General features: G+C 52.5%; 1 protein-coding gene across 1 annotated transcript; it reads right to left on the minus strand.

The window, feature by feature from the left end:
- Positions 1 to 5085: 5085 nt before the first annotated feature.
- Positions 5086 to 17120, minus strand: VAChT (Vesicular acetylcholine transporter). The gene is made up of 2 exons (XM_037228480.1): positions 15010 to 17120; positions 5086 to 5283 (listed from the first exon to the last, which is right to left on the minus strand). Exons 1-2 carry the CDS (start codon positions 16648 to 16650, stop codon positions 5086 to 5088), a joined length of 1839 nt encoding a protein of 612 aa, XP_037084375.1. The 5' UTR covers positions 16651 to 17120.
- Between the last annotated feature and the right edge of the window lie 525 nt (positions 17121 to 17645).

Raw genomic sequence — 17645 nt, forward strand, 5'->3', positions numbered from 1 at the left:
TCGTCATTTGGTACCGCATTAGCGTATGCTTGAGCTCCGGCACCGGCAGCTTAGGCAGCGTCAGCGTCTGCAGTCAGAGACCGTGTCATATAAGCTGGAGTCGCTCACAAACCTAGCACGATGAGTACCAAATTTCCCCGGGTCTTCTCCTTCGTTCAGAGTTTTATAATTCATATTTGTTTTCAGTGCATTGAAACAAATTGCGCACAACCATGAGTCGATGTAACGACGTGTCTGTCATTATAACGGTGTGTTAGTCGATAAGTCGATGTAACGACGTGTCTGTCATTATAACGGTGTGTTAGTCGATAAGTCAATGTAACGACGTGTCTGTCATTATAACGGTGTGTTAGTCGATAAGTCGATGTAACGACGTATTTGTCATGATAACGGTGTGTTAGTCGATAAGTCGATGTAACGACGCGTCTGTCATTTTAACGGTGTGTTAGTCGATAAGTCGATGTAGCGATTTGTCCGTCTTGTAATGATGTGCCTGCCTAGAGCCAGGACCATTGAGAAGTGTAGATATCAAGAACTGAACAAGAGCGTGGTTCCATGTCTAAAGACACTGTGCATTTGCGCCTACAAAACCTTACAACTTTATCATTGCGTAATTTTTGCAAGACACTTGGGGGCTTGAATATCTCTGCAGCGAGGCTCTAGGAAAAGTCTGCACACTTCGCCATCCCCATGCTCCAGACACGACGCTGCCTTCCATTGGCCTCTACTAACCTCTAGTGTTATTGTGTTACATTTCTTAGCAAATCTAGCCAAGCTAGTAGTCAGATAAGTACATCATGCATCGATAGATATATATTCAGTCAATAACCGGCCTGTTAGAGCTTGCATCGTCACTCAGCCACAGCACAGCAAAAACGCTAACTGCGGCAGCACTCGCCGGTCGCTAGTGTATGCTGTTGCTAAGAACAGCGTCTGCCATGCTAGCGCCCGGGACCACGCTAAGGACAGCGTCTGCCATGCTAGCGCCCGGGACCACGCTAAGGACAGCGTTTTTCCATGCTAGCGCCCGGGACCACGCTAAGGACAGCGTTTGCCATGCTAGCGCCCGGGACCACGCTAAGGACAGCGTCTGCCATGCTAGCGCCCGAGACCACGCTAAGGACAGTGTTTTCCATGCTGGCGCCCGGGACCACGCTAAGGACAGCGTCTGCCATGCTAGCGCCCGAGACCACGCCAAGGACAGCGTCTGCCATGCTAGCGCCCAGGACTACCCAAAGGACATCGTTTTCCATGCCAGTGCCCGGGACCACGGTGAGGCCACGGGCCGGGTCACGGAGCGGCCACGGACCGGGTCACGGAGCGGTCACGGACCGGGTCACGGAGCGGCCACGGGCCGGGTCACGGAGCGGCCGCGGGCCGGGTCACAGAGCGGCCACGGGCCGGGACCACGGTGAGGCCACGGGCCGGGTCGCGGAGCGGCCACGGGCCGGGTCACGGAGCGGGCACCGGCCGGGTTCACGGAGCGGCCACGGGCCGGGTCACGGAGCCTGTCCTGCTCACCTGCTGCAGTTTGGGCTCCAGGCTCTCCATGGTGGTGGGCAGGCGCCGGACGCCGGTGTGGAGGACTGAAACGGCGACACACTGGTCAGGCAGACCGACAGAAACATCCATACACATTGACATGGCAACAGGCCCATCCATACAACCCGACACACCGACAGGCGGATTTATACACACCGACGTATCTACAGACACATGCGCACATCCAGGCATACCGAAAGACATATGCATACCCCCGGCATACCGACAGTGCCAGCCACACACCCCGACATACCGACAGACACATTCATACATTCTAACATACCGACACCCTGACGTACCAACAAACACCTTTACACACCCTGAACCACGGCATACGGTAGGCACCTCCGCATACCTCACACCGCCCCAGCTACCTCCCACAATCCGCTACGGTCCCCGGCGGGAACCGTAGCGGGTTGTGGAGGCAGCTGTGCGTGGCGTTGGAGGGAAGGGAACGATGGAATAGTACCCCTGACTTTTGCAAAATTTTATGCTGCCATATTAGAACTGAAAGACAGGTAAACTGAGTCTCTTCCGACTCCTGCGGGGTCCCTGCATCACTATCGGTCATTAAATGTTGCAGTGTTCTAACACAACTAATTCGAATCGGATTTCTGTAGCATCGATAGCCTTCGTGATTCCTCGAACCACGCTGAACAGTTGCATAATCCTATTGTTATCGTCCATTTATTTCCTTCAAACCCATGCAACTCCCAATAGTCACGGAGCCTTGCTTACGCCTGCCTTGCGGTGTTGATTTTCGCATCACCCGTCCCGCATCCACTGAACCCTCATAGTCCCAGAGTCGCTCTACTTCGGGCGGGTTCGCCCGCGTCCGTGCGGCGCTCTGTCAATCAGTCGGCGGCCGTGCCGCCTGGGGCAATCAGGGCCGGTCCCTCCCGGACCGCGGCGGGGGGACCCGGCGCCGGTGATCTGTATTCATTAGCACCGCTGTGACGTCACTCGACCGGTGCCAGCGCGCGGGCCGAACCGGAAAAACGCCGCGGGGCACCCCGACCGGATGTCGAAAGTGACGCGGCAGTGGCGGAGCGTGTGAAAGGAAAGTCATAATGTTTTGGTCTCAAGGCCACCTGCCACCAGGCCAGTTGCGTTGCTAGGTGTGGTGGAAAATAATATTACTGAGCATGTGGAGATTTGGAAAGGTACCTGTGACCTCGGTGTCTCGAAAGCACTTAATCCTCGTGTTGATGGATAGAAGCCATGTGCTTTTGACAGTAATAAAGCAAAAGCTTGGTCTGCTCCCGGGGTTTCAGATTTTTGGAATCGGGAGTGCAGCATGATGAGCAATTTCTCCTTGTTGAAGGCTGGCACGAACCCCAGTCTCACGGGGACTGGATCGACGTTGCGTCATAAGCACGAACGTTGCCATGGGCCCTGCCTCGGAGGGCGTCTACAGCACCAGAAAGCTATCTAGAGGTCATCTACAATGCTGTGCGCTTAAGAAAACTTGTACAGGCGTGCGCACCTCCCCCGCCACGCATACACACGCAGAAACACACGCGAACATATCTGGGGCCCACACTATGGTCTCATATTCGTGAGTTTTGGATTGCTTGAGGATTCGTATAAGTGTATGTGATTTACAGAAAACAATGTTAATATTGTTAATGCAAAACAATAGATTCCCAAGGTTCCATCATTAAAATGCTTTTACATAATTCACATCAGCGCGTCCCCCTTTTTCTAAAAATAGGTATTTCAGACGGGCGTGCCAGCAAGCTGTACAATGCTTATTCTGCGGACGCATCAGTGCTGCTTGCGAATGACCTGATGCCATTTGTGATAGTGCTTATATTGCTCACTGCTTACAGACCTGGCATGACCAAGGGCTGCCACTACCATCGAACCTCCTGTCCCTGCCTAGACACCTTCGGTGTTTATTTCACCCACGTGACACACGTCGTCGAACCCACGAACCTTTCAGGCGTCCTGAAATGTGCAGCTGACTGACCTTAATTCTGTGGCCATTATCTTTTTGGATGTATTCGTAAACATCGAATGATGTAACCGAACATGTCAGTGTTATGCGGCAGCTCGATTTTCCCCAGCTATGGCGAAGATCGCCTTTCACACTGTACGTTTTATACCCATCCTGCCATTTATCTCACAAGCCCGAAGCCAGGAGGCAAAGTTTTAAGGTCGTATAAGAGCCTGGAAATGACAGGTGCCAATTTCCCCTGCGAATTTCTGTCGTTGGGAACATAAAAGGGAATGTTTCACACTTGAAGATGTTGAGGTAAGCACCTGATATAATGAAATTAGCTCACTTGCAGCTTTCAGCATACTTTTAAGTAAGAAGGACTGTTTTAGATAACACAATTACTCTGTCAAGTTAATATGCTCCTCATTACGTCATTGTTTGATTGCGTCATCGTACCTTGTACAACTTTGATTGAGAGCGAATTGGCGACCGTTATATCTGGAAATCGTTCTCACAAACGCTAGATATGAACGACTCGACCGTTGTTGTTTGCTTAGCCTTGATCACCGTATGGCTTATGGGTTTTTAAGTATTTAAATGACGTCATTATGGCGTCATGAATGCCAAGGTGACCTTGAAATACTTTCCCCGAAATAGTCTTCCAATCTTCGCGGGCGTGTAGGTCAAAAACAAGAGCGAGTTTATGTCTTAAGAAGGGCAGGACTGTGAAAAGCATCAAAAGGTCTTGCAGATGACGATCTCAGTTCAAAACCCCACAAAAATGTGGAATAGTCCATTTAACGGCCTAAGGCGGCGAAGCCACCAAGCCGGGAACTCCAACGCCGCAGCAGGAGTCCTTCATGTTAGGCTGTACCGCACTGCGTTCCTGCTCTGCGGTTCAGGCTACAAAGCAAACATGAGCGTATTCACTGGCGCGCTGTTTAACATCGTTTGCAGCCAGCGGAATGCGAGGAGGGAGCTGGGCTGCTATTCTTCTCCACGTTGGATGATAATTGCCATTAGGTCCAGTGGTGTTCTGTTGCAGTGAATCAGTCCCAAGATTTGCTCACTGACTTACTGGGGGTGGGGTGGGGTGGGGGGGGGGGGGGGGAGGGGGGTGGGAAGGAGGTGCTATGTCACAATGTCACTGCTTGTGGTGAGTGCTAAAACTGAAGTGCACAATAGTGCAGTATAATGTCATTACGTCCGCGCCTCTGCCCTGTAGATAACCGTCCTCAGTTAAAGACAGCATCAAGGCCGTCGGGAACAGTGCAGCAATCCATAACTAACATGGGTGACGCAATGTCAACAACAGTAGCCTATCCTCTCAGCTCAAGACGCTGAGAAGCACTGGCGATCTTAACCTGACAAGGGATTTTGAAGGAGTTCCCTGCAGCGGGGCGCGGATGGGCGGCTCATTTGCGCCCTACAGACCGCCCCACCGCCCGACGATGCCCGACTGCGCAATGATGCCGACTGCCCGATGATGCCCGTCTGGCCAATGATGCCGGCTTTCCGATGATGCCCGACTGCCCGATAATGCCCGAATGTCCGATGATGCCCGCCTGCTCAGTGATACCCGGTTTTCCGATGATACCCGACTACCCGATGATGCCCGACTGTCCGATGATGCCCGACTGTCCGATGATGCCCGCCTGCCCAATGATGCCCGGTTTTCCGATGATGCCCGACCGCCCGATGATGCCCGACTGTCCGATGGTGCCGGACTGCCCAATGGTGTCCGGCTTTCCGATGGTGCCCGACTGTCCGATGACGCCAGAATTCCCGATGGCGCCCGACTGCCCGATAATGCGCGACCGCCCGATGTGCGTGCAACTTTACAGCTTGCAAGAACACGGTTCATGGGCGGTTCGGGTGTGTGGCAGAGGTCTGACTCGCAGTGCGTGGGATTGGGAGGCTTCTGCCTTGGGTGGGAGGCCTCTGCATTTGCGAAGCCTCAAGACATCAAAATATCATCATCTTGGTTGGCGGTCGCTATCCGTAAAGAGGCGATGTCGTGCCACGCAGTGCCGTGAAACAAAGCGATCGCGTATTAGCCACGTGTGAGTCATTCGGGACTGGTCGGCTTTCCAATGTGAGTCACTTGGCATGACTCAGCTGTGCATGGATCAGTATGCGGCACAGCACAGGCAGGTGTGACTACCGTCATCAGCTAAGCGTCGTTAGGTCTTTGGCTACGAATTCGGTTGTATCGCAAGCAAGCCAGAGGACAATCTAGCCATGCCCATGCCATGTAGCCAAGTGTCATGTCATGTGTTTTTTTCTCTGCACGCTTCAAGTGTACTCCTGCAATGCATTGCACGGACAAAGATGCCTCGCCCTGGCCCCATGTGATCACAGAGTAACCCAGTGTTCGCATCGGACCAAATGACGCCGTTCCTGTTGCACTATTAGTACTACTGTAGTAGTACTACTGTTGCACTATTCTTGGTCGAGATCCTCCTGAACTGGGCCCAGTAGCGCTGTCGCATTATCGCACTGTTCACGATTTAAGTCTGCCCTTTTGAACGCCTCTGTAACGGCATCCTCCCGTTTGGAAGTCCCGTTAGTTCTGCAAGTCAAGCGCATGGCCATCTGCAGTGCTAAACTTACTGCTAACTGCTCCCGGATGGAGAGCCCGCCGCCACCAGTGGGCTAGTTCTCCAAAAGTTCTCGAAACTGGCCCATTTCGGAGGCCAATAAGATGAGGCCATTGGCGACATGGTGAGATTGCAGGCCAAACTTTTCTGGTCGACCGTTGGTAATTCCGGCTCTAAGAACACAATGCGTGTTAGGCAGACGTAAGAGGAGATATACGACAAGTGGACGAAGACCAGAGGCGAATTCGGGCTGGAAGTATGGTGACGTCTAGTGGGAAGCGCAAAAGTTACGAAAACGGAACGGCGACGTATTCAACGTGTCAAAATAACAACAATATACAAATGTACAACTAAAAATCAGATAAGAAAGTCACTTTACTGGCAAATAAATCACTTGTTGGTCTACAGGGTGTGAAGTGGTCTGGTTAGGTTGAAGCGCCTGAAGTCCACTAAAAAAATAAACTAAGCGAAGACGACCTGAGGCGTTTAGCTGCGACACGACAACCCAAGTTGCCATAAAATGCCGTGATTACCGACAAACTTGATAAGTGATGACGACCTATGGCGGTGGTCGATCATGGTGGCGTCGGGCGTACGGTGTTCCGGCCTTTGATCACGGGGCTAAAAGAGCTGATTTGTAAAGAATTGATATTCTTCGGTCGACCTGTCGCCATGGAATGCGACAGACTGCGATATCATGTGATGTGATGTCGGCTGTGATGTGAGCTGTGACGTGAACTGTAGTGTGAGCTGTGATGTGGTATGAACAGTGATGTGAACTGTGATGTGATCTGTGATATGAACTGTGGTGTTAACCGTGGTGTTATGTGAACAGTGATATGAACAGTGATATGAACAGCGATATGAACAGTAATGCGAACTGTGATATGAACTGTGATGTGTACTGCGATGTAATGGGACGAGTGGGGTGATGGGTGACCACCAGAGAGTGTCACTGCGTGCTGGTTTGGGACGCCCGAGGTGACCTGTCCCTAATACGGAGGTAAGTTGAGATGAGCTATTATTGAGATTGATTCAAATTGCGCTATGAGTTATAATAGGCTGCAGATACCCTGGGCCGCTTTTTCAGTGCGTCGTGAGATGTTGGCTTGGCTCTGTAAGGCCCGGAGAGATATGGTCAGCTCGTTGAAGATAACGCAATTTAAGCATGTGTTCTCAGCTATCCTGTGGTGAGAGCCTCCGGAGACAAAGTGGTAAAGCTTGCGGGCGGTGGTGAGCGTCCGCACGATGACCCACAGACTGCGGTGAGCCGTTGTGAGAATTTTAGTATTCCGCAACGGGCGGTTCGCGAGGTTCTCGCGAGGTTCTCAGCACGCTGAGATGTAGCAGAATATGTCAGCCGCGTTCTCCGCAGCGCAAGACCCCGGAATATTCGGGAAGGCACGTTCAGGCATTCCGCAATCGGCCTGGTGAGTTTTGCACCGCAACGTACTGTAGTAAGAGCCCCTGCAAGCCGCGCTGAAGGACTGTAAGAATCTCAGCAAGTCGCACTAATGGACTGTGAGAGTCTCGGCAAGCCGCGCAGAAGGACTGTGAAAGCCTCTCCGAGAACTCGGCTTCGGCCGGCGCCCAGCCATTTCGTGACATTACGGCGGGGCCTTATTGACGCGTCCGATACCTGACTGTATTGATTCAACGGCCGGCTACAACCGAGCACCGCTGGCACGACCGCTGCCTGTGGGGGGGGGGGGGGGGCGGGGACTGCAGGAACGGTGGGAGGGAGTCCGAGACCGGTATCTGTGCAGGCGGACTCTGTGAGTTTGTGGAGGGAGTGGTAGTGAGTGTGTGTTGAGAGTTGGAGTTGGTGTGGTTTGAGAGTGGGGAAGGAAGATGCCCGGAAGCAGGAAGACCTTTATCGAGAGTGTGAGAAAATACACCTCTGATGGCTGGGAAGTATGTTGGTGATGGGAAAGTAGATGCTTGAGAGACATGACACACGCATTTTGTTTGAAGAACAGGACGGCAGCACCTTTTGGAGGTGGGCACAGAACACTTTGTGCTGAATGTGAGATTTAGTTTTTAATCGCTTGGCTTCTTTTTCAGACGACTCTCTCATCTTACGTTATGGCCGCAAAATAGCCGAATCATCCTGAAAGCAGGCTGTTTGTCATAATTACATGCAGGCGATAAGTTGTATTCCGTGTCTCACGCCAAGCCCTGTTACCTGCTGTCGCGTCCACTTAATCAGGATTGGTGGGACGCTGCTGGCGGTGAGCCAAGTGTCACACCGTCACTCAGGGAAGCAGGACAGCGGCTGTAAGCGACAGGGTATAGGTCGCCGGCCGGAGGTGCACCCATCCTTTCCTGCACGTTTATTTTCTAGCGGAGTTCAAATAGCTTGAGTCTTATAGATAAAACAGTACTAATAGCCTTATTCCCCGTAGAAGAACCAGACGAATGGAAGAAAGATGCATTGATATTTCGGCTGCATGCCTTTATCGAAACGAATATCAGGAGTGCAGATTAACGTAACTGAAAACCAGCAATAGTTTCGATAAGGGTATGTACCTGAAATATGAATACATATATCTCTCCATTCTCCTGAATATTCTACGAGGAATACGGCTATTAATACTACCTTATCTTTATGCATAATGTTCCTCGCAAATGTACATAACATCTTACGTGATTTAAATCTTATTGAAACAAACGGCTGCCGCAGTTAAGATCTGAGGTGGTTTCTCGGGAAATGTGGTTGACCTGTCGTGCTGATGTCTGAAGCTTATCCCCAGAAGCGGCTTTGCCGGTGATTCTTGTAGACGCATTCGTTTTGCAGTCTGTTTGATTGTTTTTCACCATGCCTGTGTGATGTAATGCAAGTCTCAATAAAATTTTAATGAGCAATTTGAACTTTACTTTCCCCATTACTTGCCAAGTCACTTGCCGTCGCAAAGCGTTGTTGTCCAAAAAGGCGCTGTCGTCCTTGTGCTAAAAAGATGTACATATTTACGTGTGATGCATTCATCATGTATTTATGATTCATGCTGTATTGTATTATGTATTTATGACATGTGTTGCGTATGATGTATTCATGTAAGTGCAGGCTATGATATTTCCTTGTAAAGACTTTCACCCATCGTAATAGAATGGTGCCCAAAGATTCAGTGATACCTTCGCCAGCTTTCAGTCACTTTGGTTGGTAGTTTGCTGCGGTCATTTTTTGCTTGACCTTGTCAGAAGACTGTAATGAGCGAACCCATTTAGACACTGTATTTACTACACAACATGAGATACAGTGATATGAACCCAATCAAAATCACATCATTGGTCTTTCCGTGATGCGAGCACCAAATCGCACGCACACGAAAAGACGATCGCTTACAATACATGCAAACATAGCCAGTAGTGATTCTATAGCATGCAGCGTTTCCAGACGGCAAATGACAAGCGCATCTGATGCAAGAAGAGGAAGGGCCTGACATGGAGGGAGAGTGGGTGAAAGGAAAAGGGAAAGGGGAGACAGAGGGTGGAGAGAGAGAGAGGTGAGGGGCATAATTACACGCATAAACACTGTTGCATTCACCATGTTCTGCACCAATGTCGACCTCATTACCGCAACAGCACGGACTTGAAAGCAGAAACGCCTATTCACAATCAAAATGCACATCAAAAATCCTTCGCGCACCCTCAACTTATGTTAACAACGCCTCAGTTCGTGCATGTCGCGCACCGCTGGAGCCAACAAATTGGGTACAAACGGGTACAGCACCTACCACTCAGTTTATACAAGTGCAAACTGCCCAGCGGGCCGAGCAAGCGACGGCATTTTTATAGGAATGACAGCTAGGTGCTGCGGTCAAAACAACCTCTTACACAGACGGCCCGATATGGATTTCATTTCATTGTGCGCGAGATGAAAACAATGCGTGGAATGCGACCGAGCAGTTTCCTACATGTACGATAACGCATGTGAAGCACAACACACATGCGATCACAGCGGCGCAACTGCTCCGCGTCGTGTTTAGCATTGTTGTAAGTAAATAGCGCGCCATATTCCTTCCCCAAATATTTAACACATCGGTGCGACCAAAGCAATAGCGCATTTGAGCTGGGCAACTCACATTCAACAACCTTGTCATAGAGGGAAATAAAAAAGCACAACACATTCTAAAAATGAAATGAGCAGTCTGCAACACATATACGTATATAGTTGTATATATATATATATATATATATATAATACGTATATACATATATATATATATATATATATATATAATATATATATATATATATATATATATAATATATGTGCATACATTAAAAGACTTCCATTTCAATGTAGCTATCTTCTTTGACAAAACAAAGGGGCGTATGGTAACCAACTTCGCTAAATATTTTCCCTTCTACATCAGTGAGTTTGAAACGGAGCGTGTGGTGGTTTTATGGGCAAAAGCAATCGTTGCCTCTTAACCGCAGCTAGGCGCTGCCATACTCCGAGTGTGGGATGGGTGTAGCGGTAACAGAATTACGGCAGGATGAGTCTCCTCCAAACGATTTGCCGACATGGGCTTGTCTCTGTTGCAGAAACCCAGCACAAATTTGAAGCATAGCCTAATATTTTGAAAAACGCACACCGCATAAAAGTTCCAGCTCGCTGTTGCAACTGCATAGGCCGGTCGTTTGGTTTTTATACAAGCATGACTTTGGGACCATGTGAAACGTGTTGTTCATGATAGCACTTACGCTGACCTGATTTTTGTTGGTAGTTTGAGAAAGCTCCATATACCAGTGCGTTGATGTTCTCACCACAGGACTATGTCGAGAAAGATATGGCGCAATAGTTACATCATTGTACCACAATACGACTATTTAGACCTATTAAAAACTTCTGCTATCTGGCATAAACATTTGCCATGTCTGCATATCATGTCATGTGTATATCTCTATACATATATGTATAAATCTATCTGGATGTATCTGCTGTGACATAAGCGTTTCGACAAAGGCCTGTGGTGAAAAAATCATGCATTGATACATGTAATTTTCTTAAACTACCGACACGGAATCAGGCTTAAATAGCTATTTTCATACATATAAGCTTACTATGAATATGTTGGCAGTTGCACTGAACAATTTATGAAATAGGCATTGACCACCAGCTTGATACTACGCACCACTGTTGAAGCTTGCGGAGGCCTTCGATAGATCCAGTCAGACAGCATGGCAAAATTTATGCTTTTTAAGTGCGATTGCTAACATCAACTATCTACCAATATCACATGTTCTAGCATCTTTCTACGGGAACACGCGCGTAAAGCGTATTGCCCTATATACATTTACATTGATATGTTTCATTCTTGATATGTCAGTGAGACAAGACTACACACGTGTTTCAAAAAATCGATGGAAGTAAAACCGACAGTGCGCCTTTGCAAGGGGGTGTTTGAAGGCGCCCGAACTGCTGGAGATGCAATTAGAGCGATGGCATGCTTGATGCACTTTCAAAGTATCACCCTTTCATGATATGTCCCGCGGGAATTTACCACTACGCGATCTAATGAAACACGTGCTGTTGACTTTGTCATCACATGAGATAACATCGAGTCGTCTGTCATTGTCAAACAGATCACAAGACACTTACATGGTCAAAATGCACCTCAGGTCGTCCCACTCAGAATAACGCGTCGCGCCGGCCGCAATCAACCAAACTGTCGCCACGTCCACGCAAAATCGAGCACACGATGCCCGGAGCGCCAAATATGGACTATATATGGGCAACGTCGTCATATTGCCTGCCATCACACGATCGTCACCTCACCGAGCGCGGGTGAACTCACTCGTCACACTCACCTGATCGCCACTCAGAGGCGCAGTCACAGTAAACGATTGGTCCTACAGCCCACTTACAAAACTTACGGCTAGGCGAGTATTCGGCGGTACGTGGACGCACGACGACACTGACAGCACGCCAGAACGCACGCACCCAGCCGCAGCTAACGCACGAGCCCGGCGGGCAGCGGCCAGGCCGCCAGCGGACTGGCCGCGGAAAGAAAATCGACTCTAGCGGCGAAGCGAACACATGGATGGCAAGACGCTCTCTCCGACGTCCTTGTTTTCAGCCTCCCTGTTATAGCGCCGTGTCTTGCTTTAGACAATAAATTGCACTGAGACCCAGCCAAACGATATTTTGAAAGACCTAACCAGGCGCTAGCCTTTTTTCCACTCACGTCTAAGCACACATTCCATCCTAGCAAACTCTGAAGTTTCTAAGTCTTTCAATCCCAACCAACGTGAGGAAAACCTCAGAGCAGACTTCTCGTTTTCACCTCCATTCTCACTCTCGTGTATGCAACATCTGCCAACGCACATAACGAGCGCTAGCGCTGGTGTTCCACACAATGTCACGATCAATCATCCAACAGTCACGGTCTATCACTGAACACACGCAACGTCTCTGCACACAGCACAACAGCCGCGGCTACCAGTGACGCAGCTCTGACGTCACTGTCTCTGTCACACACCGCTTCAACCGCTCGCTTATTGCTCGTTGAATCGTCGCAGTGCATTCGTGATCCCCGTGTGCCGTGAAGCTGACGCTCTCTGCGGGTGGCCGGAAACGACTGAATCTGGCTTTAGTTGTTGAATGAAACCAGCTGAGACCGTCGAAAGTTGCCAAGAAGGTCAACTGATAGTGGCTCTGGCTAGGCCGACGAAAGGAGAATGGCGGACATCAGGGGCACCGATGATAATGATTGGAAAATTCCTTCCAAAAATCCAAGCGCGGAGGTGGAAACCCCGCCTTAAAAATCAAGCCCTCAAAGTTATTCCCCCCAAATTCCCATCCTCTCGGAACAACTCCCCCTCCCCCGCTTTCAAGGCATCTGACCTCCGGCGTGCCACCACTGGCGCCACGCGCGCGCCACGACCACCGCCGCGCCACGACTGCCTCTCTGATAGGGAGCGGCAGGCTGAGTGCAGGCCGGCACCTGGGGAATAGGACGCTGCTTGGCAGCGGCGGCCGCAGCCCGTGATCGATGCGGCTTTGTTTGCGGGCGCGGCGGGCCAAACGGCGCTGCCGAGGATATGGCTCCAAAAAACCGCGCGCCAGGGTGGAGAAAGGCCAGATGTGGCAGACAGCGTGGCGCGTAATCTTTTGAAGGTCAGATGATATACGAAAGCATGTTAAAATCCGCTTTTACTATAAATAATCTACGATATTCAGTAGTTGCACCATATATATATATATATATATATATATATATATATATATATATATATATATGCATATGAATGTCAATATGTTCATGTCCATGCATACATATTCATATATGCTGAGAATTTAAGGACATACCAAATCATCTAATGATTAACGCAGTTTCATATTTTCGTATCCATTGTGTATATATGTACGGACCATCAGTTGAGTGCCATTAGGAGACGTCTTAAGCGGGCCTGTAGTTAAAAATCATTCACAGTAAATGAAATGAAATTACCTGCAAAAATAAAAGGTCCTATATTAGGTAACAGTATATGTTTTTCGCCGGAAACACATTATTATCAGGGTTGCTTCGGCGATACCGATGTGGCACCGTGAACTGCCAATTGTAAACTGCCAGCGAGTGTGCCAACAGCTTCAGGGGCAAAGCAGACACCAAACCGATCCAGAGCTGCGCGACTTTGATCCATTGGTGTGAGCGTAGATGCTTCCCGACATCCCCACCAGGACGTGACGTCACGGGCTAATGCCCCGAGGGTGTTACGTACCGCTAGCGAGAGTATACAGCCGCACCTAATTATGACGACTGGATATTCCTATTAGGGCGTACGGGCCACGGGGAGGACCGCGGCTGGGGGAACGAAGCGGGGAAGGGTGGAAGGGGGGGGGGGACACTGTGACCACTGCCTGCCGCATTTTAGAACTCGTGGCACTCTTTCGCCGTTGGATTTCTGTGGTAAGCGTGAAATAATCACCCGCGATAAAAAGGGTTTCATATGGTTCTTGGTAAGAACAGAAACTTGCGAGAGTTCATGTTGGGGAGCATGGCGTAGTTTGAGGCGCTTTTTGGATTAAAGAAGCGCCCTTTTGCGCGAGTTAAGTCGTCTTTTCACATTACCATTAAACGGCGTTTTTCTCCATTTGTTTGCTTGGGACCAGGACTTCGACGAAATATTCCGCGAAGTTTTATAAATTTTAGGCTGGCTTTTAGCTATCCGTTGACTCCACCTGCTCTGAAGCCACTGGCTCGCCGACTCCTTTTATAAGCGTCGCTGGTGACGCTCTTGGCAGTGCGCGGTTGCCACTCGTTACGCTCATTATCGTACTGGCGCGTGCCGCCTCCCCGCGTGTACCTCCAATAAAGGGGAGTCCAATTATGCGGGGCTCGTTAGCCCGGCAAACACCCAATTACGCAGCTTGCCTGAACCCGCCTCCCGGCAGCCGGCCGAGAGGCGCCCAGATTGTTTGCTCGGCGGAGGAGGAGGCCGCGAGGCGGGTGCTGAAGTGAGCCCGTGTGGGCCGCCCCTGGCTTTTGACGATGCGCGGCGCGTTTTGGCGCGCCGCGTCCGTGGCATTTGGCGGGAAACCCGGCGACGTACCCGCCGACGTCCGCTGGAGCCCGCTCCGACGCGCGGGGACATCATTCGCCGACGGCTGCGCCCGGCGACAGGCGAGTCGGAGACTCACACTACGTTCCGTCGCGCTCGCAGCCACGTCACCGCGCACGCACCCCCGCCCACAGGCGCGCACTATAAACACACGTCCCCCGTGGCGCGGCCACACTAGGTGGGTGGCGCGCCGCCGCGGAACGGATTCGCGTCGCCGGACCGGAACGGATTGGACGCCGCCGGCCGGAACGGATTGGCATTGGCGTTGCTGACCGAGTCCTGACGCGGCGCCGGCGGCCGAGCGGGCGGCCGCGGCGCGTAGCCGTTGGCGGGCGCTGGCTGCTGGTACGGCGGCTGCTGCTGCTGGTACGGCTGCGCCTGCTGGTACGGCTGGCCGGCGTAGCCCCCGTTCTGGTCGTAGGCGACGCTCTGGTAGTGGCTGTCGATGCTGGTCTCCTGCAGCGGGCGCTTCTCGCTGTCGTGCGGCGCGCCCTGGCCGGCGGGGTCGTCCTCCAGCACGGCGTATGTCTGGTACTCCTTCGGATGGTCGGTCATGGTGATCTGTTCGCCCTCGCCCTGCTGTTGGCGCGACCAGTAGCAGAGGATGTACAGCAGCGGCGCGTACAGCACGTTCGAGACGGCGATGCCGATGTTGAGGCCGGTGAAGCCCACCGACTGGACGAGACCGCCGGCGATGATCGGGCCGAAGGCGTACGCCATGCTGTAGCTGATGTCGGCGATGGCGTAGATGCTGCCGTACACCGACACGTGGCGCGTGTCCACGAGCAGGCCGAGCATCGGCAGCAGCGCGGTGTCGATCAGCGCTATCCCGAAGCAGACGGTGCTGATGGGCAGCATCATGACCCAGTAATTGGTGGCGAAGGGGATGAAGAGGCAGCTGACGCCCTCGAGCGCGAGGCCGCCGGCGGCCAGCGCCCACTGGTACTGCGGGTACACCCGCGCCATCTTCACCGTCAGCACCACGCCGGCCACGTGCGGGAAGAAGGCCGGCAGCCAGATCATGCCCAGCTGCCACTCCTGCACGTCCCGCATGTGGTCCATCATCCACACGCTGATCGTCGGCTCGAGGAAGGCGAGCGACACGTTCGACATCATCAGCGCGCCGGCACACAGCGCGATGTACGGATCAGCGAAGAGCCTCCAGATGGGCGTGCCCTTTGGCATCGTGTAGCCGGCCGCCACCTGCTGCTTCTTGATCGGCCGCATCACCAGCCGCAGCATGATCGCGTCGGTGAACGACACCAGAGCCAGCAGCAGGAACGGCAGCTCCTTACCGCAGAACTCGTAGAGCAGGCCTCCGAAGGGTGGCGCCACCAGGCAGCCGAAGCTGATGAAGGCCAGCGCGATGCCCAGCGCGCGCGACCGCTCGGCGTCCTCCGTGTAGCGGTCGGCGATCATCGCCAGGCCTGACGTGTCGGCGAAGGCCGAGCCAACGCCCTGCAAGCTCCGCGCAAAGAAGAGCACGCCGTAGCTCTTGCCGCACGCGAAAACGGCCGTGCTGAAGAACATGATGAGGAGGCCGATGGTCATGGGTACGTCGTAGCCGATGCGGTCGATCAGCGCGCCGGAGAATGGGTTCACCATCAGCTGGATGATCGCCTTCGAAGCGAAGAGGAATCCGATCGCGGCGTCCTCGTTCTCGTACACGGTCACGCCGTTGATAACCTTTGACACCGTCTTGTTGCCCGGCACCGAGTAGTTGCCCGTGCTGTTGACGCGCCATTCGTTGGCGTAGATCTTCTGGCCGCCCTCGATGTGCGTGTCCCACATGCCGATCCGCCGGAGGTAGTCGGGAATGATCGGTACGATCACCATGTACAGCATGTTGTCCAGCAGGAGCGCGATGCTCACGATGACCAGCACCAGACGCCGCTGCGCGTGGCCGTCCTGAAGGCGCGCGTCGATCTGGTCCAGCTTGGCGTTGCACCAGTGGACGATCTCCGCCGCGTCGATCCCCACCACCGGGATGCGAGGCATGGTGGCGGAGGCGTGGGGAGGGGAGGGGGAGGGGTGTCGTCACACACTCCCGCCGCGCCCGGACACACGCACGCGTGGCACGATGCGGCGATGGCGCGCCGCCTCGGGCGAGATAGATCACGTGGTATGCGGGCGCGCGCCTCGAGAGTCCCACACTCTTCAGCCGGCCGGCGCTCAAGGGTACTCGGCGCTCCGCTCCTGGGATGTTGCCTTAAATCAATACGCCGCGCAACTTCAGCTGTGCTTCGGGCGTGCTTGACCTGGTGGAGGACGCTCCCGCGGGGGCTAGCAGAAGGCGAGGCGGGCCGGCGACGGGGGCATGTCGGCGGCGGCGGCGGGTCGCAGCCGGAGGTCAGCCGAGTCAGCCGGGTCAGCCGAGGTCAGCCGTGGTCAGCCGGAGGCCGGCCGCATGGCCGCGGGCCGGGTCACAGGGTCACTGGAGCTCTGAGCGTGTGTCAAGTGACCCCCGGGAACCTGGCGACAGAGAGAAGAGCATTGGCGGCTTGCGCGAGGTCACCGACGGGGGTCACTTGACACACCATCAGATCACCGCGGCAACCAGGGGAGCGAGGCGGGCAAGATCACCATTTGGCCGCGGTCTTGGCAAGAATGCGACATCAACTTTGCAGAGAGTTGCACCGATGAGCTTCTGCAAGCCACAGAGGCCAAGACATTCGTACCGTGGTGCGTTACAAAGCAAGGGACGCCTAATAAGCCTTCTGTAAGAGAAAAACGACCGTGCCTTGGCTAGCCAAGAGTGTGAAGGGGTTCATCTAAATTCCATGTCATTACATTGTGGGAAAAATGGCGTAGGCAACGGTACATACAATTCCAATCAGGCATGTCCTGTGTCTGTATAATGTAAGCGTGAATGATATCTGTGACTGAGTCAACGCGAATCTCTCTTCGCCTTTTGTCTCTCTTCTACATCTGCCTATTTTCATATGCGCCTGTTTCCATTTTTATATGGATAACACTGCTCGCCTACTAATATG

The sequence above is a fragment of the Pollicipes pollicipes genome, unplaced genomic scaffold (assembly GCF_011947565.3).
Source record: "Pollicipes pollicipes isolate AB1234 unplaced genomic scaffold, Ppol_2.1 Scaffold_6052;HRSCAF=7182_pilon_pilon_pilon, whole genome shotgun sequence".
Taxonomy (NCBI): Eukaryota; Metazoa; Arthropoda; class Thecostraca; order Pollicipedomorpha; family Pollicipedidae; genus Pollicipes; species Pollicipes pollicipes.

What these genes read in the sequence shown, in the direction of transcription:
- VAChT (XM_037228480.1), bottom strand. Translation starts at nt 16,650, where the DNA reads ATGCCTCGCATCCCGGTGGTGGGGATCGACGCGGCGGAGATCGTCCAC. An exon ending in CGCAGCCGTACCAGCAGCAG is followed by an intron (nt 5,284 to 15,009) that starts CAGCCGCCGTAC and finishes ATTATCGGGCAG; the next exon opens with TCGGGCGCCATCGGGAATTC.